General features: G+C 38.6%; 1 protein-coding gene across 24 annotated transcripts in view; it reads right to left on the reverse strand.

Annotated features, from left to right (window-relative positions):
* Positions 1–25,773, reverse strand: part of RIMS2 (regulating synaptic membrane exocytosis 2) — a 765,985-nt gene that overhangs the window by 507,170 nt on the left and 233,042 nt on the right. For all 24 annotated transcript variants that reach the window (XM_065398069.1, XM_065398065.1, XM_065398088.1 and 21 more), the window contains one exon: positions 18,871–19,181. In XM_065398069.1, coding sequence (XP_065254141.1) covers positions 18,871–19,181 — 311 coding nt within the window. The remainder of the gene's footprint in view (positions 1–18,870; positions 19,182–25,773) is intronic.

The raw sequence follows: 25,773 nt of genomic DNA on the forward strand, positions 1-25,773 counted from the left end.
TTACTGCCTGTGTCAGAGCTGGCTCGTTTAGAGTCCTCAGCTTTCATGGTACCCACAGTACTGAAGAGAGCCGCTACCTCAGTTGGAGAGACTGACAGTATGGTCAGTACTAACTGAGCGTGCTGGTGTAGGGAATGCCTTTTCTTGGCCATTTCTCGAATTGGTGAAGCTGCAGGCAACTTTTTAGCAACCTTCATGGTAGGGTGGTCTGCTGTCTGAGCCTTAGAAGCAGAGCCTCTGTCAGAGGCTGCCATAGGGGACTTCTGTCCAGGGGGAGTCCTGGCTCAGATGCTGGCCTGAGGGACTTCTCCATTAGGAGCAGCTTTGCTGCAAGTCTCTGGCTTTCCTGGTCCTGGCTGTTAGCTTATGGCAGTGCGGACATTTTTGAGGAACGTGTGTCTCGCCAAGGCAGCAGACACACTGAGTGTGCCCATCGGACACTGGGATCGATAGCCTACAGGTGAGGCAACGTTTAAAGCCTGGAGAACTGGACATACCCCTGAGGGGAGAGTTTCGTCCTCCCCCGAAGGAAGAACCAGGTGTAACGGTTCAACGAAAACCTATTTCTAGTCAGAAAAACAGAGATTTTTTTAAAAATAAACGGGGACAAAAACGAAAAAGAGTTAACTATCTATAACTAAATTAGAACTAACTGGGGTATACTATGCTAACTAAGCTCTGAAGTGCTGCTGAATGCTCTGACTCATAGCCAAAGACAGTAGAGAAGGAACTGACAGGGGGGTTGGTCACCCAGCGTTAGTTAGCCAGCTGAAATGGTGCGAGATGGGGACCACGGATGAGAGACTCAACCAGGCACTGCTACCATAAATCTCCAATTATGAACACAGGGGCGCACGAACACCTAGAGTAGAGTGGAGCACCCACAGGGATGTCACTCGAAGAAGTAGAAATTACCACATCCAAGGTGGAAGTCAAACTCAAACATCTTAACGGGACTAAATCTGGGGCCTGAATAATCTCTGACCAAGAATATTAAAGGAACTGGCACGTGAAATTGCAAGCCCAATAGCTAGGATTTTTAATGAATCTGTAAACTCGGGAGTCATACCCTATGACTGGAGAATTGTTAATATAGTTCCTATTTTTAAGAAAGGGGGGGGGGAAAAGTGAACCAGGAAACTACAGGCTGTTAGTTTGACCTCAATTGTATGCAAGGTCTTGGAACAAATTTTGAAAGAGAAAGCAGTTAAGGACATAGAGGTAAATGGTAATTGAGATAAAATACAACATGGTTTTACAAAAGGCAGCTCATGCCTGACCAATCTGATCTCCTTCTTTAAGAAGGAAACTGATTTTTTAGGCAAAGGAAATGCAGTAGATCTAATCTACCTGGATTTCAGTAAAGCATTTGATACATGGGAAATTATTAGTTAAATTGGAGAAGATGGGGAATAATATAAGAATGAAAGGTGAATAAGGAACTGATTAAAGGGGAGACTACAATGGGTCATACTGAAAGGTGAACTGTCAGGCTGGACGGAGGTTACTAGTGGAATTCCTCAGGGATGAGTCTTGGGACCAATCTTATTTAACATTTTTATTGATAACCTTGGCACAAAAAGTGGGAGTGTACTAATAAAATTTGCGGATGACACGAAGTTGGGAGGTATTGCCAATATGGAGGAGGCCCAGAATATCATACAAGAAGATCTTGTACGACCTTGAAAACTGGAGTAATAGGAATGTGATGAAATTTTATAGTGCAAAGTCATGCTTAGGGACTAACAACAAGAATGTTTGCTATAAGACGGGGACTTAGTTGGAAGAGACAGAGGAGGAGGAGAAAGACCTGGGTGCACTGGTTGATCACTGGATGACTATAAGCTTCCAATAGGGTGTGGCCATGAACAAACGTAATACAATCCTAGAATGCATCAGGCGTGGTATTTCCAGTAGAGATAGGAAAGGGTTGCTCTTGCCTTCAGTTGCAGGGGTTAAAACAATTCACAGATAGGAGCAGGCACTTTCCTGAAAAGCACACTCTCTGGAACTCACTCCCTATGGAGATCCCCCAGAGCCTGAGTTTAACACGCATTAAAGCATAGTGCAAGTGTTCTCTTTTTGCAAGATTTTTTTCCTCTAATACTGGGGATTTTTATTTCAGTGGAGTAGAAGTGGTGGTAGTTTCATTGCTGGCTATTAAGCTGAAAGGTGCAGATTGTGTTATTTTATAATTGATTTTTTATAAATGTAAGGCACCAAGTTGCTTGGTGATGCTCAACAATATTAATTTCCAAATAAATAATCTTCCTTTCAGGGAAAAATGCTCAGGGAAAGTGTATGCACATGCCACATAGAGCCTTATTTCTACAAGCTTGCACTTGAGGGAAATTTCAGAAGTTTTGTCACTTTCAGCATGATTCTTTCTGAGAATCATGGCCTCCTGGACCACTGAACAACTACTAATAAAACTGAGGCCTCTTTTCTTCTGATATTTTTAAATTATTTGAGGGACTATACAAGTCAGAAGATAAGCATGAGAGAGTTAGTAAGGCTGATTCTGTGACAGTGCATCAATCACTACAACATTGTGGTTCTATATTGTCCAGAGCATCTTTGTTGAATAGGGTTGAAATGCTGCTAGTGCTAGTTTCAATATGCTGAACGCCACACCATTTATGCTTTGGAAGATTATTGTCTAGAGAATACTCCTTGGGCCAAATGTTTCTCTTATAGTTTTTTTTATTCTGTATAGTTTCTTGTAGCCTGTCCATCACCAAATGTAAGCACCTGAGATAATGTGGCCATAGATCCTGCTACTTCTCACATGCTAACCAAGGGTTCTGATGTTTAAACTAATTCTCTACCCTTTGACGAATAGCATCTATCATGATGATCTTGTGATTGACTCTAGAGTACAATCTCCTGCATTAATACAGTCTCTGAAACAACATGGATGAAAGCACTTGAGTTAGGAAGAGGGGGGAATAATGTTCTGTCCAGGTTCTCTCTTTCAGTTTTCTTTTCCTTTTCTGTATTTACACCATCTTCAACATGTACTCTGAGCATTGTACAAGTTAATTAAATGAGCCAAGGGATTCTATATTTCTCTCCCCTCCATTCTTCTCCTGGTATGATACATTTTCCCCATAAGAAGAGTCAGATTGTTCAATCTCTCGAGTTTTCACATGTAGAATACTTTCCAAGTGAAAAATCTCTGTGCAAGGGACCATCCTCCCTAGCAGTTAAATCAAATAGATTGGGCTTATGTTCCCTTTACTTGATGAATTGTGGTTTGGATCTTGGTAAATCTCTTCCAAGACAAACAAACCAACACAAATATACTCCCAAATGTGGAATATATTTGGACTCCTATATGTGGAAGGCACCAGGAAAGGCTAAGGCTGTCTCTCTAGAAATGTATCACGAACCATGCTGACGTAGGTTACAGGTTGTCTGTACAGTTAGCTGTAATGGTTCTGTTTGGACTATTCCCTGATGAGGATATTATCTAAGAACAGAAACTGTTATATACCCTGGGTTCTTTTTCAGACAGATAAGATTATCAGAAATTTGTTGAAGAGCAAATTCCTCAATGCTGTGGAAAGGCTAAATGGAAAGGTGTTGAATTAGTAATTATTCCTATAGTAATCTAAAATAGTTCCTATGATTCTGGCTGATTGGAGTATAAAGGTATGATTCAGCAAAGTTAATTAAGGTCAGAAAATCACCTGATGGCATGGCTGACAGGGTTGAGGGAATTTAATGTGTCTGCAAAGAAAGGTGCTTTATGCTCTTGGTTAGTACTTTCAGATCCAAGGCCTCTCTCTGGTCCCCCAGTTTCTTTGAAACTACAAAGAAAATTGGATTTATTATTTTTTTTTGCTTAGGCTCTTATGCCTTAGTGGCCAATTTTAAATTTTTATTGGACATCAAGGAGCCCCACACTTCAAAATACAATTAATGGTTTCCTCAAAATTATTCCAAAACAAAAAGTTTGGCAGGTAAAACTCACTGTTCAACGGATATCTCAGCAGATTTGCCTTCAGCATCCAATTAAGTTTTTCTCAGTTAATTAGCAAAAAATGCACAGTTTCACAAAGAGACCAAGGAGAAGTGCTGTCACAGCTTTGGTGATGGTGGTTAGAGGCAAATGGGAGGTACCTGAGTGAACTGCTGTGGGCAGAAAGAGGTAGAGACTGCACTCCTGATGCAAGTGAAGAGGCAGTGGAAAGGAGCCTGTGAGAACATTATAATGGCCATAATGGGTCCATCTAGCCCAGTATCCATTTTCCAACAGTAGCCAGTCCCAGATGCTTCAGAAGGAATTAACAAAACAGAGCAATTGTTCAGTAATCTATCCCCTATCATCCAGTCCCAACTTCTAGCAGTCAGAGCATGGTGTTGTGTCCCTTACCATCTTGGCTAATAGCCATTAATGGACCTATTCTCCGTTAATTTATCTAATTCTTTTTTGAACCCATTTATACTTTTGGCCTTCACAACGTCTCCTGGCACCAAATTTCACAGGTTGATTGTGCATTGTGTGAAGAAGTACTTCCATGTTTCTTTTAAATCTGCTGCTTATGAATTTCAGTGGGTGATCCCTGGTTCTTGTGTTATGTGAAGGGGTAAATAACACTTCCCTATTCATTTTCTCCACACCATTCATGATTTTATATCTCTCTATCATACCCCTTTACCAAGCTCTTTACCAAGCTGAACAGTCGCAGTCTTTTTAATCTCTCCTCATCTGGAAGCTGTTCCATACCCCTAATAATTTTTGTTGCCCTTCTCTGTACCTTTTCCAGTTCTAACATATACTTCTGAAATGGGGCAACCAGAACTGTATGCAGCATTCAACGTGTGGGAGTACCATGGATTATATAGTAGCATTATGATATTTTCTGTCTTATTATCTATCTCTTTCCTAATACAGTAGTTTCTAATATTCTGGTAGCTTTTTTGACTGCCACTGCACACTGAGAAACATCCTCAGTATGTTTTCAGAGAACTATCCACAATGACTCCAAGATCTGTTTCTTGAGTGATAACAGCTCATTTAGACCCCATCATTTTGTATGCATAGTTGGGACTATGTTTTCCAATGTGCTTTACCTTGCATTTATCATTGTTTAATTTCTGCCATTTTGCTGCCCAGTCACCCTTAATGATATCCCTTTGTAACTCTTTGCAGTCAGCTTTGGCTTTCACTAACTTGTGTAAATGCAAGGCCTAGCAGGTCTCAGACTTGAACCTACAGAGCTACCAGGTAGTGGATGCCTCCATTCTGCCACCCAGAAGCAGCTATAACTAGTTCATGCTTCACTGCCCATGACCTGTTGTGGACACAGACCAGAGGCATTCACACCTCAAGGGGTCTGATAGACAGCAGACTCATAGCTCCTGATTGGCTCCCCGTCCTATATAAACACAAAGGGCATTCCAGGAAGTGTCTGGGCATCAGTGTGGATCTCCTATAGCTGCCATGACCATTCCTGCTCCCGAACTCCTGGCTTCAACCTCAACTTGATTTGGACCTTGCCTCCTGACTTGGGCTCTAAAAGCTGACTCTGATCCTTGGTATTGACTCCAGCCTGGAACTTGACTACAAACTCGTCTGCTACTCTTAGCCTCAGGTTTGACCCTGCTTTGACCGGTGGTCCTGATTGCCCTTGTCAGGATCCTGACCATAATTTTGTATCACCTGCAAATTTTGCCTCAACTATATTACTTTGCATTGGTACCTGCAAATTAATGTCTTGCTCTATCCCCATGGTTTTTTTTTCCCACTTAGAATACAGAATAAATTACCATGCCACATTTTTCCCACTGATAACAATGTGCACTTTGATTCAAGAAGTTGACTCAGCATAAAGCCTGCCATCAAGATAATACTCAAAACTAGCTCTGTCATAGCACAGTCAAAGCCATGATTCAGCATAAATCTCCTAGAGTTGTGCTCCCATAGGACAATAATAATCCTACAAATGATGTTTATTCTGCTCAATGCTAAGAATAAAAACACCGTGTTTACTCTAGACATTCATGTTATAAGTGAAAGCCTTTTTGCAGGAATATTTGTGGTCTTCCTGATAACTACACAGCACAAGAATAGAGATCTTATATTATATTTACATCTGTTTTATTCTTCAGCCACTGAGAGATAGTAGACAGACACTAGTTGTTAGTCTATTTTTAGTTTAACCAATATGCATAATTAGAAAAAAAAATTCCATCCAAAAAGATATAAAGCAAAAAAAAAAGTTCAGGCAATCAGTATAAGCCAGATATTAAGTTACAGTTAAATAATCAGAAAAAATTACCATCACACTAAATAATAAAAAAATTAAATTCCCTTAAATAATATAACCATAAACACAGATCTGCTCACTATGGAGGTGATGGTCATGGCTCCATAGTTAAGGCTGAGTTTAGATTTGCATTTAATGTAGAGATTCAACTTCTTTGTTACTGAAATTCATTTCAAAACACTTTTTAAATTTTTTTAAAACCCAACAATATTCTTAGGCCTACTTTTTCATATTGCGACAATAGTGGGTTTCTATTTTGGGGGGGAAAAATTAGTTTACTGATGAAAGAGCTTAAAAAATTCCACGTACCTACTAGTCAGTGGCACACAGAAAGCTTTCCCTGCTTACAGTCTGGGGCCTATGGTATCAATTTCTGCAGAATTTAAGCTTTAATTTAAAAAAAATCTCCCCCCCTTTTGCTGAGAAGATAACAATATGTTAATCTAATGTAAACTGATGCAAGTTGTCTTCCTGACTGCTCAAGGTATCTGCTGCTGCTCATACCTTTGCCAAGCAGCAGCAGCAGCATGAAATTAACAAGACTGGTTAGTTTCACTGCAGATATATAGAACAGGTGGGCAGCAATGAAATTGTCCAGAATTATGTCAAAGTCACAGTTACTGATGATCCTATCTTGAATACTATGAGTAGCAGCAGAAATGGGTACTACAGTTATTCACTGAGGAGGAGATCCTTAAAACTGAGGCTAGGAGATGGATAGAGTAGCAGAGAGCATCAAGGCCCCACAGCACACACGCTCTACAGTGGGTAGAAGAGATGGAGAGCTCCCTCTCCATTCCAGAAGTTAGACTGAGGTGGCCGTGCAATTTATAAACTACTAGGAAGAAACTAGCCAGAGATATAAAAAATTAGGCCATCAGAGCAAGGTCAAAGGACAGGATTGGTGGTAGCAATGACAATTCCTCACCAGCAGCAAGGGTGGCTGGATTTCTCACAAGGGCTCTGCACTTAGAGCTTGCAGACAGACCCCATCTCCCTCGACATCTTTCATATCTACCTCTTGCTAATAGATTTAGTTCATTGACTAGTAGGTGTCTGGTCAGTTTTTTAAAATTTTCTCTGTGTTGCCATGACATGGTGAAAGATTTTTCTTTTTTTTACCAATATCCAGCTACTGTTTCTCCCACTGCCTCTAAGTACTGGATTTTCTCTGTCTTCCTCCTTCCTTCATGTTGCTGCTGCTTCCTGTAGCCAAGACTAGAACTGAACTTACTTTCATTCCACTCCCAGCTTCAGACAGCTAATAAACCCAGCTTGCATGAGGGAAGAAGAGCACTGACAGTATTAAAAAACTGTGGGAGTAGCTATAAGGATGATAGGGAAACAGATCCACACTATTATATACTTGAAATGTCTAAAAGTGGGGTTGAGATTCTATTAGAGCTGTTCTGACATCATTATCTCTAGAGACATATGGCACCCTAGAGTTGAGACACCGACAGCACAAGATGCAGACAGAGAAGTACTGAAACAGCAATCTGCATATAGATATAGATTTTATTTCAGAATTCTTAAAAGTGGATTCCTTTTGAGCTAATTGTAGGGCTAAAGCAGTGAGGTAGATAGCAAGGGATGTAAATTGATGGAGTAGAAGCAGGGAGACAGGTAATCCTCAGAAACAGGTTTGAGAGTCGCACCAAATTCAGTCTTAAACTCGATGCTGAGACCATTGGTAGTGTTCCTCTGATATTGTGTATTTTTTCCTCTTGTTCTAGCACTTAAGTCAATGGGAGGGGAAGGACTGTCCAGTGGCTCGGCATGGGCCTAGGATGTGGAAGGTCTGGGTTCAACCTCCTGCTCTGCCCTAGACTTCCTGTGTAACCAGTTATTTAGCCTCTCTGTGCCTCAAGTCCCCCATCTGTAAAATGGGGACAATAATGCTTTCCCGCCTCACCAGGGTGTTGTGAGGATAAATATATTAAAAGATTGTGAAGCTTTTTGAAATCTACTGATGAAAAGTGCTATAAAAATAGGCTTTATTATTATTAATGGGAGCTCTGTGCCCCCATCCAATGACAGAATTCAGCCCTAAGACTTAATTTCAAACTTACCTATACAAATTGCCTAAATACTTGTGCTAATTTCATGAAAATTCAGCATTCAGAATACATTTTTTCTGTTTACCTGACAATTGATTTCTTATTTATTATGGTCAACAATGTCCATAACAAGAAGACACTCTTACATATGCAAACTAACAGATCTACAGATTGCAGAAACTGTATTTGAGTACCACTTTCTTTACATGATAGCCAATGTCATGAACTATAAATATGAGAAATGTACATGATGCATTGTCAGTTAGATTCTTGAATAATATTTCTATAGTCATCTGAACCAAAAAACTGAAAATATTTCACTGCTACTTCAAGAAAAGTTAAGGCAAAAATGTTAAATTGTAGCCTCTGAGATTGAGTGCCTCTGTTTTGCTCAACTTGAGACCCCTTGGTCCTCATTGTCAAATGTGCTTAGAACCACAACTCCAAATGAAATAAATGAGGGCTTTGGTTCAGTATGTTGGAAATTCAGGCCAAAGATCTCTCATGTCAGGTAACCAAAATCAAAGGCCACGTTTCAGTATTTTGGCCCAAATGTTTAGGTGAAATATGAAAATATGGATAATTTTGGTAGGTAAACAGCTTTCATTACAAAAAAAAAGAAATTTAACTGATCAACTCTTGTTAGGATTTCATGGTTTAAGGTACAATAAATTGAAATAATAATATTTAGTGAATTTCCTTAAATCTTATACTATAATAACTGTCTGGAGTATTTGGAGAATCACCTCATTGCCTGCCATGCCAAATTACGTTATGTAAACTCAAAGGCATAAAAATAAATAGTGATGCAATGTCATGTTGTATGTATTTGTGTATACAAATGTTTGTATAGCATTAAGCACACCGATAGTGCATAATAAATAATAGAAGGGTGGTTTATTGCAGCATACATACTGATGAAATTTTGATACTCCCTTAACTCAACTACTGCTTGGAAGCCACCCTGAATAATATTACTCCAAAATCTTCATTAATTCACTGTAAAAAACTCAGCAGCTTGCATTTGACAGTTTGTATTTTCATGTAGTTTGTTTTGGCAGCTTGATTTTGGCAGGTTTTCTTTTCACACAACTCATTATCCTGTACAGGTACATTTCAGTTCATCTGTATTTTTTAACCTTAACTACTGTTCCTGATTTTTCTGCAGCAGATGCTCTTTCTTACTGGATTGCTTTTCATATCAATAGCTTTACTTAGACTTGATGTTACACATTCCTTACACCTATGGAACACATTTTTGACCTTGTCAATTTTGAATCTGAAGTCACCTAGGTGAAGACATTTGTTTTGGCCCACTCAAAGACAATTCCCACTGAGTGACAAACTAGAAACAGAACTACATTGGAATTCCTCTTTCGGTCCCACTGACTTTTCTTTCACTGGAGCTATTTATAAATTAGGATTATTTGGGGGGGGAGAGGCTGGGTTTTTGTTTAGTTGGTTGTTCAGGTCAATACAGATCAAAACTGAATTATCAATGGCATATCACCTTATAGTCAACTAATTCTAAGAACAAACAACCATTTCAACATGCTCATGTGGAGATTCTGCCCACAAGACCATATTCCTTGCACATACATGGACTCTGGGCTCCCAGTGTTCATGTCCATCTGTTATGATGGACCTTTGCCTGCTTAATCATTATGAGACCTTGCTTAAAGGCATAAGTGCCAGGCAACAATTACTTTGCATGAGCATCCTGCATAACACTGAAAATGGCATCTCGTCAGCAGGAAGTCCTTCCTCTGTGCCAACACTGAAAAATTGGCAGCACATTTGCTTACACTTGCTAACATCTGTTCATATATACAGTATGTGCCTAAAATAGAATACCTGAACAGTGAAAGAAGGAAAAACATTGAACTCATGAATACTTGTGACTGATTAGATCCTTTTTGAGAACAGGCAACAAAAGTCTGCAAATATTATAATACTGACATGTGAAAATTAAGATCAGATTGCCCCAAATTTAGGATGCTAATTATTATTCTAGAGCTTCCTCCTCCAGCATTCTCTATAATTACTCTTATTTTTCCCTTTCTTCTTTCAGATCAGCCAGATCCTTCACCCAAGTTCCCTGACCCGATCCAGTACCCTTATCAGTTCTTCAAAATACATTTTGCATTCTGATTCTTAACCCTCCCCCATACACACACGTACACTCTCTTTCACCACAAACCGATTTACTGTCACTCTCTATTCTGTTGCTCCCATGATCCCTTTCTTCTTCCACATTCCCTTTTCTCTCCCCTTATCGCTCTCTCTCTGCCAATATGACCACTGTTTAAGTTCATCAGATCACATAGTAACTGTTGGGCTATGGGAGTCTGCAGTCTTCAAATCTTGCATTCTTCATATCTTTCCTAGGTCAAAGGTGAGCTAAAATGTATTGTATCTATCTGCCTCTAGAGAAATCACAGGGAACAAGATTTTAAAACAGCAGTTAGCTCAGCAGAGTCTGACATACCTGCTGACACCCAGGAATGGAAAAAGAAAAAACTTGGATTTTGGGTGGAGGTTTGTTTTTGGGAGGAGGAGGGGTTTGTATGTTTTGTCTTGTTTAAGTTACAGAATGTGCTTATCAGAGCACCCAAAGGGTATGTTTACACTGCACATGAAGCCTGGGCTTTAAGTCAGGTTTGAACCTGAGCCCAATTTACATCCACACAAAATCAATATGACTTAGGTCCGCAAATACTCAGGATCATGGGTCAGAGTCCAAGTCCTGTCCTTTTGCAATGTGGATGCAGGTCAAACTGCAGATCCGAGTCAGAAGGGCTACATAATGCAGTATGGATGCATTAGCACAGTTGTGAGACCCAAGTCCTGCAATTACAAACCCAGGTTTACGATGCAGTGTGGACACTCAAGCAGGGGCTTGGAAACACCAAGTCCACAAGCCCAAGTCCCACAGACCCGGATTTAGTGTGCAGGGTAGATATACCCTACGTATTCAAACAATACTGCATTTAAAATATAGACAGAAAACCTCTTTAAAGGTTTGTATCAGTTTACAGTTTAATCAGTTGTTGTTTTTCCTGAACTGGTTTGCCAAGTCCTAGAAGAGTCACCCCTAAGCATTTTGGATATATTAAAAGTTATGGGCATACAAGAAAGGTAGGTCAGCTGACTTTCAGCCACAGAAGCAGACTGACACAGCACATTGTGACCACTATGAATCAGAGTCCAAAAATTTCATTTAGGAGAAGAAATATCTATATTTGTCTTTAAATTCAAATTACTCATGGAGTTGTTCTTACGTCTGCTTCTGACTAAGGCTTTTCATGAGACTGAGAAGCCATCTCTCATCTACCAATGGTGTTCTCTTAGAGTCTATCGTTGCTCATCATTTAGTGGCTAGGGGAAGGTCACTTGAGAATGATACAGAACAAAAGAGATGAGGACAGTGCCATTCTCATCAATTTAATTCATGCTGCTCCCTGCTGTCTCTCAGCCTCCTCTTGCACCCTTTCTCTCCCTCCTTATTTCTGGCCTCTTTTCCTCCTTCCTGGCTTTTCTGTTTCTTTACTCCCTCCCCGACAACTCCAGTTGCAATCCCAAAAGACTGTACCTAAATTGCCTGCACATTACTGCTGCTCCTTCAGAAGCACTGAATGAAAGTGACAAGTATCAGTTTCACTCTGCTGTCTGTGCTGGTGTTATGGGGGGGGAAATGTATAGGAAGCACATGTATATACTGACCAAATATCCCATTTTGGCTAGAAAATCCCCAGGTTTATCAATCCAGTATTAGATGTTTTAAACACATATCCTGTCAAAGTCCCAGGCCACTTGTATGGAAGGAAACAAATGTTGGATTATGGAGAGCTAGCAGGAGTTCTTATCTGTCTCCATTTCCCCTCTCCATGACTCAGCTACTCTACTCTCTGCTGGAGCATTGGACCAGCTAGATAGGCAACAGAGAGCAGTCTAACAGACCTCAGCTGACTGACTGCACACCTCAGCCCCTGCAGTGAGTAAAGAAGGAGGACATTTTCCATTTCTTCCTCAGAACCCATCTCTTTGGAGATTTTTTCATGGAAAAAACATCTGCATTATTGCCAATATGCTCCTTGGACTGTGGAGAGGAATAGAGTGGGGGGGAAGAGACAATCTCTATTCCCTCCTGTTTTCATATCATCCTCACAGAGCACTCATGCAGCAGCAGAGGATTGTTCCTGTATCCTAGATATAGTACAGCACTTCCCTACGGCACCAGCAGGAACAGCATAACTATGAGAATTGTGCTGTCCTTGTCAGTTTCTTCTGATCCTCTTGGTGACATTTGAGAAACACAGAAGCACAAATTCTCTTCCACAAATTTTTTTCTAGGATACCTTATGAGGTGAAAAAGGATCATCTCTAGGGCCCTACCAAATTCACAACCGTGAAAAACACATCATGGACCATCCCCCGTGAAATCTAGCTATTGGAGAGAAGAGGGAGGTACACAGCTGGGGGCTTCTACCATTCACCGAGCTCCAGATGCTAGTCCGCCGGGCTGGGGAGGGATAGGACTTCCTCTTCCCCTGCACGGCCACTCTTGGGGGGCAGATCAGACCCACCTCTGGATACCCCCAGCTCCAGGAAGCTCCACAGCTGCACTGCCTTCAGATTTTTGTCCTTTGGCTCCTAATAAAGGAAGCCACTATGAGCAATCCATTTTTATTGCAGAAAAACAAAAGGAGGAGAGAATACCCTGAGAATACATCTGTATCTTTTGTATGTGGAGGGGAAAGAGTACAGGTTTTATGCTATGTCTGCTGCCTGGAAAGCAGATACTACTGTTATGATGCTGCTTGATCACTCAAGAAAACTTTTTAGTTTTGGCTTACTGATTTAATTTTGTTTCCCTTCTGTTAGTTTGAAAAGCGACAGAGAGCCCAATCTACTAGTCTTGGTCCAAACCAATTCACCATGATGCTGACAACTCCCCACTTCATCCAGAGAATAAGTACCCCTCCCCCTCTCTCTAACATGGCAGACTGTTAAACAGATGCAGTAAAAGCAAACTAAACTCAGCACTGGCAATTTCATGAAAACAAGATTTCTTGCAAGATTTTCACTACTTCCTGCACTGGACCTGGTAGGATATACTCTGAGAATAGCCTTCCCTATAGTATATTGGCCAAATACAGAAAGTACAGATGTATGAAAAATATTTATTTAAAAAGTTAACCAAACTTATTCAAATCTCTGAAAGGGTTTGGGGTTTGTATGGGATGAACAATGGATGAACAAGAATGTACCCAACTCTTATTTGTCTGAATTGAATAACCCATTCCTACTGCCTAGCTGAGTCCCTGTTATGTCATCACTAAGCGTCATACTTTCTATATTGGCATAGAGGGAGGAATGACTTCTTATTCCATGCTCATGGCAGTATTCAAACATGGTAACATCTGTTATTCACTCCACGTGAATAACTCCATGGCTGCACTCCAGACAAACAGTGTGGTGCCATGCAAACAGCTTGAGTTTGGGAGCAATCATAAGGATCCCCTTCCCTCCTCTTTAATTGCAGAGTATTATCTTGATTTGTCTTGGATTTGGATGCGGAGAGGGAAGAATGAGAGTCCTCTACATAATGATTAATGAAGGGATATTACAGGTGGCTTCAGAAAAGACAATATTTCTATCCAGATGATATTAAGACACAGTTGTTGCTGGGATGGAAATGTAAAGTATTAGAAAACATCTACAGAGATGGTTTTGAAGACAATGACAGACTGTATGGTGCTGTTAATAACAGTAAAATAAAAAGGACCCTTTTGAGTAATCCAGGAAAAAAATAGATTGGATTGTACAAATCAAAGAACTGCAATGTGCAGCAGCATAAATAACCCATCTGTGCACAGCAGATCTAAAAATGGACCTTCTGCATCTACTGTTTAGATTGTATTAAATGTTTTAGATTACTTTTCTTGGATTCACATTGCTCACCAGTTTTCAGAGGCCCTGGCCCTGTGTCCCCATCAACACCTATACTTTGTTCAAAAACTGATTAAATCTTTCAACAAGACTATATATTTCCTGTCCAGCTGTAGGATAAAATCTCTGCATGATACAAACAATGCCAGTGTAGCATCTATCAATGTCAGATATAGGTAGGTCACTAACTCAAACCAATGTCACACTGGGTCCAATCATAAACCTTCTGGCTCTGACTTCTCCATAGATTTATTTCACAAACAGCAATATAAAAATACTTTAAGGCATAGTATAACTACCATATATATATATATACTAGAAACATATTTAGTAATGGAAGACTGATCTGGTGGTGACAAGTGCAACTTTCTGTTAAGTTGATTTTGACTTCTGTTTTTAGTAGACATGGGCCCAAACTGAAACCTCTTTTCCAAACAGCCTTGAGGAAGGTCAGATCTAAATTTTCCAGTTCAAATCCATCTCAAGAGTTTTAAGGCAAACTTCTGCTCTTAGGTCAATAAAATAGGATCTCCACTCCAATACCTTGCTCTTCCTACAGCCACAGTGTTCACACTGATATCAAACGGGAGTTCTGTACATGTAGCAGGAACAGAATATTAGTCAAGACACTGTTAATATTGAATATTCTGTTAATCAAGATTATTACTATTGCAGTAGCACCCAAAACATGTTAGATGATACACAGATATTCAAGAAGATATGGTGCCTGCTCCAAAGAACTTACAATCAAAGGAACAGACAAAGAGATGAAAGGTGGGAGAAAAGGGATAAACAGGGCAGCGATGGAGAATAAGGCAGGGACAGCAAGTATGGTTTCATGGTTAAGGAGGTGAATGCTACCCACAAGAGCTCAGTTCTATTCTTAACTCAGCTACAGATTTCCCGTATGATGCTGGGCAAGTGACTTACACCAATATTTTCTCTGGTGGACACTAACTGTGTGTTCCTCATTTTCTGGGTGCCCAAATTGAGACATCTGGAGCCGGATATGCCGAAGTGCTAAGTGCTGACTACTGCAATTAAGGTTAATGGATGCTGTGGGTGCTCAGAAAGCAAAAGCTCAAAACAAATTAAAGACACCAATTTTCAAATTTAACTGGAAAAATATATTCATCGGTAAGCATACTTATTCTTTCTTATATACTATGAAAAAAGCAGACAGTCTGCAATTCATATCCTCAGCCATACTGTACAAGCCACTTACTGTAGATACAACAAAAATAATGAACCAAATAACCCACACAAACTCAAATCAGTACTTGAGACTTCAAAATTATAGCAAAATTACATTCAATACATCAGTATTATACACTATATATATGCTAATGTAAGTAAATTAATATATTTTAAGAAAATAAAAACAATATACAGGTAGTCTTATTTATATAGCCTTTTGGATATATATTGTCAGGTAAATTTTGAAAGGGACCTATAACTCTCATGCAGTATTTTGAAAATAGTTCAGCACACTATGTCCTGGGGACATATTCCTGGACATACACCACAGTCTTGGAGATTCTTTGAGATAATGAATGAGCTCTCTCACACATGACAATAAATTATTTTATTTTACTGTTTTAATTTTCCAAAATTAAGTCTGGTGTAAACACATTAATAAACTTGGGGACACTGAAAAAGTCTGGAAATGTTATTATATCATGTTATTTTTTATATTCTTATTCACTTTCTGACTACTTACTGTGCTCTGGATATAAGTCCCCTTCTCAAAACATTGGCCCCACTATTGCTACTTCACTGTCAGTAGGGTCATTTTGATTTGTCTTCTTTCTCTTTTGGATTTATCTTATACAGAAAAGTGAGAGGAACAAAAATGGCCTCCCATACTAGTCAGGAAAAACTCCCTCCCTTGACTGAGCTCTTTTATAATAAAATTCTATCAAGGTGATATCACATCCAACATGCTTATCTAGTGGCTAGTCATTTTAATCCTTCAGTTGCACTTAAAGAGATACATCTATATTATTAGACATTCTAATTTCTATTTTTAAATAGAAGATACAAAATCAAGGCTCACACTCTTTAAGATACTTTGGATATGCTAGCTTGACCAAAGCTGGAGGTATTAGAAGATGGAAAGAGGTTCTTAGAGTACGATCAGCAATCAAAAAGAAAAAATAATATTTTAGGCTAATCGGTACTGCTCCATTAGCCTAAGAGAATACCGCAAAATACATTATAATTTAAAAAAGAAAACATTTTATTATTAATAAAATACTATGTGCTATTTTAATAAAAGGGTAATAAAATGAAAGCCTTCACTTTTAAAATGTTGTTTTAAATAAAATGATAATTCCTTTTAAAAATATTGATACTGTTAAGACTACCCCATTAGTAATGCAACACACTGTCATATAATGATTCATATTTGAGACTTAGCTCAGTCCCTGGATTTTAGCCCAGCACCTCTTAGAGACCCTGATATAGGGAGAGTCTTGCATCCTTCTCTAATAGACACTCTGGCCAGCTTAGGAAAGAGATGGCCATGCATCAGGAGGTATCCTATTTCAAGCTCTCCTTCAATGGAAGGAAGATTGGCTCCATGAAAATTAAGACAGGGTATTATAACCATAGAAAAATTAAGAGAGATTTTCTCAGTACTAGAGGCCCCTCTAAATCTCAAAGATGTGCAGCACTTACTATAGATACAATTTTAGGTGTGGTTGTTACACAAGATTGTATTTATGTTAGTTAAGAGACAATAGGATGAGTAAGTATACAAATAAAACTGAAAGAGGAGACTGGGTCTGAAGGAGCCAGTGTTTGTTTGTTACCCAAGACACATACATTAGGTTAGTATATACCACATTATGTGAATGCCTGCCAGTAATAAGAGCTGAATAGGCCTAGGTTTTTCCGAGAGTTCTGTTCATTTATGCTAAGCTACATCCCACAATACCCTGCACTAGTGTAGCTCAGTATTTGGCATAAGAGAGAGGAAACTCAAAAATCAAGCTACAGATAAGAACATTTGTTCTAGATCTTGGTACAAGCTGAGGAAGTACCTTCATGGATCAGGACCTGGAATGCTAGTATCCAAAACAAGATAAAGAAAGGTACATAAAAGTTAAGGGATTAGGAGAAACGGATGAGCTGGATTTCATAAACACTCCTAACTGAAATGGGTGACTTTGGAAGCACATCTCCTGTATAAGAGGAATATAACAACCCTGTGTGAGACAGCTTCCCGGAGACACTATAGTATTGAACCTTTTCCCTACACTATATTATTAATGGCTTTTAGCAATAAACATGACTGATTGATTATTTGGTCTCTTGAATATATTTCATAATGAACCAAGTGTAGTCAAGCAATTGATCATACAGTTTATCAACAAGTTGGATATTGATGATCTTAACGGGAATGGATGGAATTCAAGGATAGAGTATTTTTTCCTGTTGGTCTATTTTATTTTGAACTGTGTATATGTATATTATACCTGTAGTTAGAGTTTTAGACAATAGCATTTTAAAAATCTATCTAGCCTTTATACAGGAATTGAAATACTGCTGAGGAGATGGGGCATTATCATTATAATACTATAGGGGATGCATGATTCCATTTTCTAGGCATAATTAAGAAAAAATGAGAAATAGAATAAGTCTTTTTTTCTCCCATTGTGCCTGCTGCTCTTTAGCAATGAGTTCAACTGCCAACTTCGGTATTGTGCAGCTCAGAGACAGTGAATATAATTAAGAAGCACTTGGATCCACTCAGCACTGAACCTGTCAACTGAAATCAGAGCAAAGGGCAGCAGGCAGAATAGGTGAAGCAAAAAGGTCTGGTTAATTACATTCAACTTTTTTCCAACCAGGGCAGGAAATGGGGATTAGAATTTGGTGAGGCGGGTGGAAGGAAAGTTATAATTATATTAATTTAAAAAATAGTTGTAGTTTCAGCCTGTGATAGGTGACACTAAGATGAAAGGGTTACGAGTTATTTTATTTTTTTTATTGATGGAGGGGACTGAGGTTTAAACCTGAGGTTGGAAACTCTGAGGAAGATGCAGTGCTGATGTCATCACTCAAAGATATTACAATCTTGCATTCAAAATACAGCAGGTATTATGCAAAGTAACATTCTGACAATCTGAGTGACTACTAACTTCCAACAACACACCTCGTCATGCCTTGTTTTTTAAGTATTGGCAGTAATCACAATAATTATTCCAGAAAGTTAGTGATCACACAAAACTGCGGACTACATATTTTATAAAGAGTATACAAAGAGCGTTTTGTAAGAGGGAAATGACCTAAGCGCAACGTAGACTTTCAGCATCACATTTTCAGGTGTGTCATAACATTATCATTTTTTGGCTGGCTAATACCTTTTTTGAGAAGGAGAGGATGAAGAAGAGAGCATGCTATCTGCAACTTTCTGAACACAATGAAAGGCTCCTCACCTGCTTACCAATTAGAACTGTTTAAAAAAACAACCTAAAATATATATAATTAGGAGATGCAAGAGTGTCACATAGGATTTGTAGAATAAAGTCAACTTCAACAAACTCTCTTATCAGTATGAAGATGAAACAGTTCCTTACCTGTCTGAAGTTGTGTCACTTGCAACCTGGTGCTTCACCCCTGAACCATTTTTAATTGAGTCTTGTCTTGTGAGCACTTGAGGTCTATTTTTGTCCAAAGCTGGTGTGGATATGTCACCTGAGGGTCCTTGGTACTGGGACTGTTCCTGCAGCTTTGCTTTTTTCTCCTGAGGTGCTTCCTCGTTCCGCAACCCTCTAATACGTTCTTGATCAGGCTGCTGTGGTGTATTTGATCCACTGTTGTAGAACCAGGCTCCTGATTTTGTGAGGATTTCTTGTTGTTTTCGGCACAAGTTACATACCCACATTACCTGTGCATTGATTTAAATGAAAAACAAATTAGTCTTGTCAAAGAATTCAAAAATAAAAAAGTTTTAGTTACGCATGTGTCAGTTGGGCTGCTAGTTCTGGAGGTACAAACAAGAGTATAACTTCGCTTCTTTAAAATAAAGTTAGAGACAGGTATTAATAAGCATAACAAAATATGTCTAGACAAACATGGAAAGAAAAGTTTCTTTAGTAAAATATAATGCAAGAAAGTATTTTTGATTCCATTCTTGCTTTTGCATTTACAGTAATTGGAAAGATGGTAAATCATAAAAACGGCCATACTGGGTCAGACCAAAGGTCTATCTAGCCCAGTAACCTGTCTCCCAACAGTAGCCAATGCCAGGTGCTTCAGAGGAAATGAACAGAACAGGTAATCATCAAGTCATCCATCCCGTGTTGCCCATTCCCAGCTTCTGGCAATGTTGGACATACTAATTTTCAAAAGAGATTCAGTTTTGAAATAGGATTAATAAAGATTAACACTTTTCAACTGTTTTTAAATTGAAAGTATTTTAAATGATAGATACGAGGGTTCTTTCTAAATATTTTCCCTTCAACTAAAACACTAATACACTCCCTAATTTTGGTCCTCTTTGACTTTTGTTTTAGGATCTTTTTAAAATAACCATTGGCTTTTTAAATGAATTGGTTGCTAAATCATTAATGGACTCTACTTAATACCTGTTACATCACATCACCATTTAACAACAGCCTTGAAAAATACAGAGCAGTATTATAAGTCTTTCATTTGTGAATGCTCCCCCACTCCCTATCATGCATACAGCCCAAACAAACATTCCACACAACAACATTTATTGTTAAAAGGATCCTGGCCAACAATACGTTCTAACAAACCCTGTAATGCAAAATTAATCAGTCACTAAGCCCAATTAATCAAATACAGATTTCAGAGTGCTAGGACGTTCCATTTTCATAGATTTTATCATCAAGTTGGAAGCTATGTTTGTATTTTTTAAAGTGTTAAATTTTATTTCTTTGAATTTAATAAGCTAATGGTATCAAAGTACGTCAGAATGTAATAGGGTAGGTGTTTTAAATGTTTTTAATAAGGCAATTACTGGGGTTCAGGTTATAAATATGGCTTTTGTCAAGTTCAAATCCAAAACGCAGTTAAAGCTAATATATTTTAAAAGGTCCCAACATGAAATTCAAGACCATAGATTTTTATTCTACAGTAGACTCAATGTAAATCGGAGCTTTTAATGATCAGATAGATCATTAATGGTAGATGGATTTGCAAGATGTGGAAATAGAGGGGAAAAGATTATTATTAAGAGATAAGGGTAACGTGATAGAAGCAATAAGAGGGGGTAAAAATATAAGAAAATGGATTAAATTAAAGAAAAATCAGGGTTAGGAACTTTGGATCAGATCTTCAGCTGGTGCAGATAACATAATTCTACTGACTTCAACTTTGATATGCCAATTTCACCAGCTTAGTATCTGGACCTCTATATTTAATTGTAGGGCTAAATGGGAGCATATGACTTGATTTTTTAAACTGCTGTAAATTAAATTAAACTGCTGTAAATTAAATTACATTGATTTAATAAATACAAAGGTAAAAATTCAATATTTATGAGAATGATTTTTAACAATGAAGTGGAGATTATTTATGGGAATGATTTTTAACAATGAAGTGGAGAAATTATTTAACTCTTGTTGTGTTAATAACTGATTATTCAAAAATTTATTGAAACTTCCCAATTATGTAACTATTGCATATGTTGTACTTAGTTATTTATATTATAATAAAATGTGCTTGCCTACAGGGTCTTGAGATTGTAATTGATTACATTAGTGCAGGTCATTTCCAGCACTAGGTAATTTGGAACTTGATTATGTAGTACAAAGCAAATATATAAGTCTATATGCCAGAACATGTCCAAAGAGTAAAAACAAAAGTATTAACTTTATAAACTCATTATAATAAAACAATACATCTGTTTCAGTTTGTTTTAAAACAATTAATTTATATAGTACTCATTCACTAATCTAGTCTTTTAATTCCTTCCTCTTTTCACAAATCTCAGCTTGTCTCCTTTTGTATTCTTCCTTCTACTATTTTGTGGTCTGTGTGCTGACATTTTTATACATCTTATGTACATATTTTTAGGAGAACCACACCCAGCCGTAGGTATGGCTAATCATCCCCACTAACCACAGCTTGATCAGCCATTCATTTTTTATTTTGCACAATAAAATATTCAACCAGAAATTGCATAATGCTCCAGACCAGGTTTTTAGTAAATGTAACTAACTAGATGATCAGGCTATGGAGGTCAATAACACTCAATGTCTTAGTCAAGAAGAGAGTTCCAGAACAGAGAAAGACATCACACTGAAAATGTAGTACCTGCCTCTTAACACAACAGCTCAAACCACCAGAAAATATCCGGTATGAAGAAGCTACAAACTGTACGGTTCTTTTAATCTCCAATGAGTTACCCAGTTGAAAACTTGGGCCATGCTGCCTAATCAATCCTGACCAAAAATATTTCTATGGAAGCTTCATTTGGAAGGCGACTTAAAAGAGAGAGGTCCTGCTAAAGCTGGACTGAGTGGCTTTCTCTTTTGAAAACTGCCAGAATGATGCCTGTTTCTCTGATGTTATGAGGGGGTGTCCTTTTCATTTTGACTGTGACACTATCCCTATCATTAATATTCAAGCTTTCAGAACTCATTTCAGTTCAATTCAGTGAGATTTTATTGACATAAACTATATAAAGCTCATCAAAGTGTCAAAAAGAGACGGACCCCCTCAGGTATCTGTATGAGGTAGCATGATCTCCCCACAATGAACATCAATGAACCACTTGACGTGTCAGACTTGCTATCTTCTATATATAAATATCCTGAAGACAGGTCTCCTATGCATCCCACAGATAAGTCAGAGTATAAACCAAAGCTCCAAGATGAAATTTTAGAACCAAAGCAGGGAGACTGGTTTGCCTTCTGAAACAGAATTAGGTTTTGTAATGGGTGACCACTGAAACTTGTAATTAGAGTTGGTCAGGAATTTTTAAAAAAAAAAAATCAGAAAAAAAACCAATTAATCAAAAAACAAAACTTTTTGTGGGAAATTTTTGATGAAACTTTTGTTCAGAAGGCTTCTCAAGTCCAAGATAGAATTTCTAGTCAAAATAAGTGAGATAGCAAGAGACCCCCTAGAACAGTGATTCTCAGCCAGGGGTATATGTACCCCTGGGGATACTCAGAGGTCTTTGAGGGGGTACATCAACTCATCTAGATATTTGCCTAGTTTTACAACAGGCTACATAAAAAGCACTAACAAAGTCAGTACAAACTAAAATTTCATACAATGAGTTGTTTATACTGCTCTATATACTGTACACTGAAATGTAAGTGCAATATTTATATTCCAATTGGTTTTATAATTATATGGTAAAATGAGAAAGTAAGCAATCTTTCAGTAATAGCATGCTGTGACACTTTTATTTGTATGTCTGATTTTGTAAGCAAGTAGGTTTTAGACAAATGAGACGCCTGAAAAGGGTACAATTGTGTGGAAAGATTGAGAGTCACTGCCCTAGAATAGCTAAATAGTTACAGAATAAGGAAGAGCAGAGACTTGAAGCTAGGTCTTACACAACCCAGTTGAGTACACTAACTATTTGGTTATTTTGGGGATCTTTCTTGTTCTCGCTATGTTTTTTTCATGAAAAACTTAGAAAGTTCTCCATTTTGTTCCAATGTGAAACGGGGAAGTGGGAGGGGGGAATTGAAAATTTTCCTGGGATGGGAAACCATTTTCCACCCAGCAATAGATGTAATGTCTCTAGCTGCCTTCTCCACAGACAGAGTTTCCACTGAATAAAGTACTAAACTTTTCACATACACCTCTACCCCAATATAACGCGACCCGATATAACTCGAATTCGGATATAACGCGGTAAAGCAGCGCTCCAGGGAGGTGGGGCTGCGCACTCCGGCGGAGCAAAGCAAGTTCGATATAACGCGGTTTCACCTATAATAAGGTAAGAGTTTTTGGCTCCCGAGGACAGCGTTATATAGGGGTAGAGGTGTACATGACACTGTAATTAAAGACCCAATCCTGCAGTCATTACTCAGGCACAGAAATCAGTGGCAATTTTGAACGAGTAACCCACTGCAGTATCAGATCCTTAAAAGTCTTCTTACAGTATTTTCCTGGTATTGTTAGAGATTTAAAATGACTCACTGAAACCAAACAGCACAAGCTGAACCACTCAGTATATAACTCCTTAGTCCCCAGCTACATTTTTCCCTTGAAGAGGGGCACTTCAGGATGCCTAGCATTTTTACCCTTGCCACAAAGCAATGTGGTACAGTGATCAGTCCTTCCAACAGAAGATGGTTGGAGGTTTCCCTCTCCAGGGGTCATGAACTTGCTGCTGGGTTAGCCACAGTGGGCTGTCAGAGAGAAATATACCATTTCCTTCCCTTATAGCCATGTGTGTGATTTAATGAGCTACTTCTGCAGTAATACCAGCCTCTGCTGGGCTGTGTAGCTGAAAACCTAGCTCAGCACATGGCAGCACAGTTGCCAATGCTACTAGACAGCTGAGGAAACAGAAATTTTTATGAAAAAAGTTGGATCAACATCTGTCCCTTTGTTTAAAGGCACTACCCAATCTTAAAGTGATAGGAATCTGTGGTATCCTGGTTTGTCATTTCATTTCCACTCTAAAGTTTGGAATTTGTTTCTCATAGACTGCCACTGAGATTGGATCAACTCCTTTGTTTCTGATCACACTCCAGAGAAGTAATCATAGCGTATCCAACCGACTCCCAGCAAAATCAGATTGGCTCCAAAGATATTTCATTATGTTTCTTATAGACTTTCACAGCAAAATGGATCAGATCTGAATGAAATTATACTATAAATGTTAAAAAAAACAACCCTACAAAACATGAAAATAAAGGAAATTGAAAACAAAAAGCTATATTAAAGTGTTCTATGCTAGAGTAAGCTTTTAAATATAGCATGCCAAAAATATATAGCCCTTTGCTTTTCATATATTTTTCATCATTTTACCTGTTTGCTAATACCAGCTATAACTAACACTTATTTTCAAATACATTGCATAATTTATTCATGAGGAAAACTGCTTCTTACATTTAGATGTTCAGATTGTTGAGATAAGCAGTTACGGTTTTCTTTTAAAGTAACATTAAAGAACTAACAAAATGCCACTGTCACATATGTAGGCAAATTAATTAATGTACACAAATATATTCAGGCTCTGATTTATTAGAGGTCAGAGTAGATTTCTACATCTTATTCCTCAGTCTCTAGTAGCATTTTTGTTATAAAAAATATTTATTTCCAGTAGCGCACACAATATGCTAAGGTTATATTTTGTTTTAAAACTGAGAAGGACTGATTCATGCTCTGACAAAATCATAATCTAAAGACAATTTGCAAACTGCATTTGCATTTTAACTCCTCTATCCATTGTTTAACAGCAACCTGGAAAAAAATATATAAGAAAATAATGAGTGCCTATACCAACATGGAAGACTCTGGGTGTGAATTATTTTAAAAACTAGTACAGTGTCCATCTTAAATGGAGAAAAAAACCCACAAAATTCTGCTCTCTAAGACCTCTAATAATTTTCATTTTCTGAAGTTACTAAAAAACTTGCATCCTAAAAGGTTGCCAGTATCTTTTGAAACACACAAGTGTACATTAATTCACAGTAAAGGCTGAAACACCATCTAGTGCCTATAGTAGGTATTGCTGATGTTCAAAAAAAATTAAACAGGAGTACTTGTGATACCTTAGGCCTGGTCTACACTACGAGTTTAGGTTGAATTTAGCAGCATTAAATCGAATTAAGCCTGGACACGTCCACACGACAAAGCCCTTTTTTTCGACTTAAAGGGCCCTTTAAACCGGTTTCTTTACTCCACCTCCGACGAGGGAATTAGCGCTGAAATCGGCCTTTGCGGGTCGGATTTGGGGTAGTGTGGACGGAATTCGACGTTATTGGCCTCCGGGAGCTATCCCACAGTGCTTCATTGTGACCGCTCTGGACAGCGCTCTCAACTCAGATGCACTGGCCAGGTAGACAGGAAAAGCCCCGCGAACTTTTGAATTTCATTTCCTGTTTGCCCAGCATGGAGAGCACAGGTGACCACGCAGAGCTCATCAGCACAGGTAACCATGATGGAGTCCCAGGATCGCAAAAGAGCTCCAGCATGGACCGAACGGGAGGTACGGGATCTGCTCACTATATGGGGAGACGAATCAGTGCTAGCTGAACTCCGTAGCAGTAAACGAAATGGCAAAATACTAGAAAAAGTCTCAAAGGCCATGAAGGACAGAGGCCATAACAGGGACGCACAGCAGTGCCGTGTGAAAATTAAGGAGCTAAAGCAAGCCTACCACAAAGCCAGAGAGGCAAACGGAAGGTCCAGGGCAGAGCCGCAAACATGCCGCTTCTACGCGGAGCTGCATGCCATGCTAGGGGGTGCAGCCACCACTAACCCAGCCGTGTGCTTTGACTCCATCAATGGAGAATCACGCAACAGGGAAGCAGGTTCGG

Source organism: Emys orbicularis, chromosome 2, assembly GCF_028017835.1.
Source record: "Emys orbicularis isolate rEmyOrb1 chromosome 2, rEmyOrb1.hap1, whole genome shotgun sequence".
NCBI lineage: Eukaryota > Metazoa > Chordata > Testudines > Emydidae > Emys > Emys orbicularis.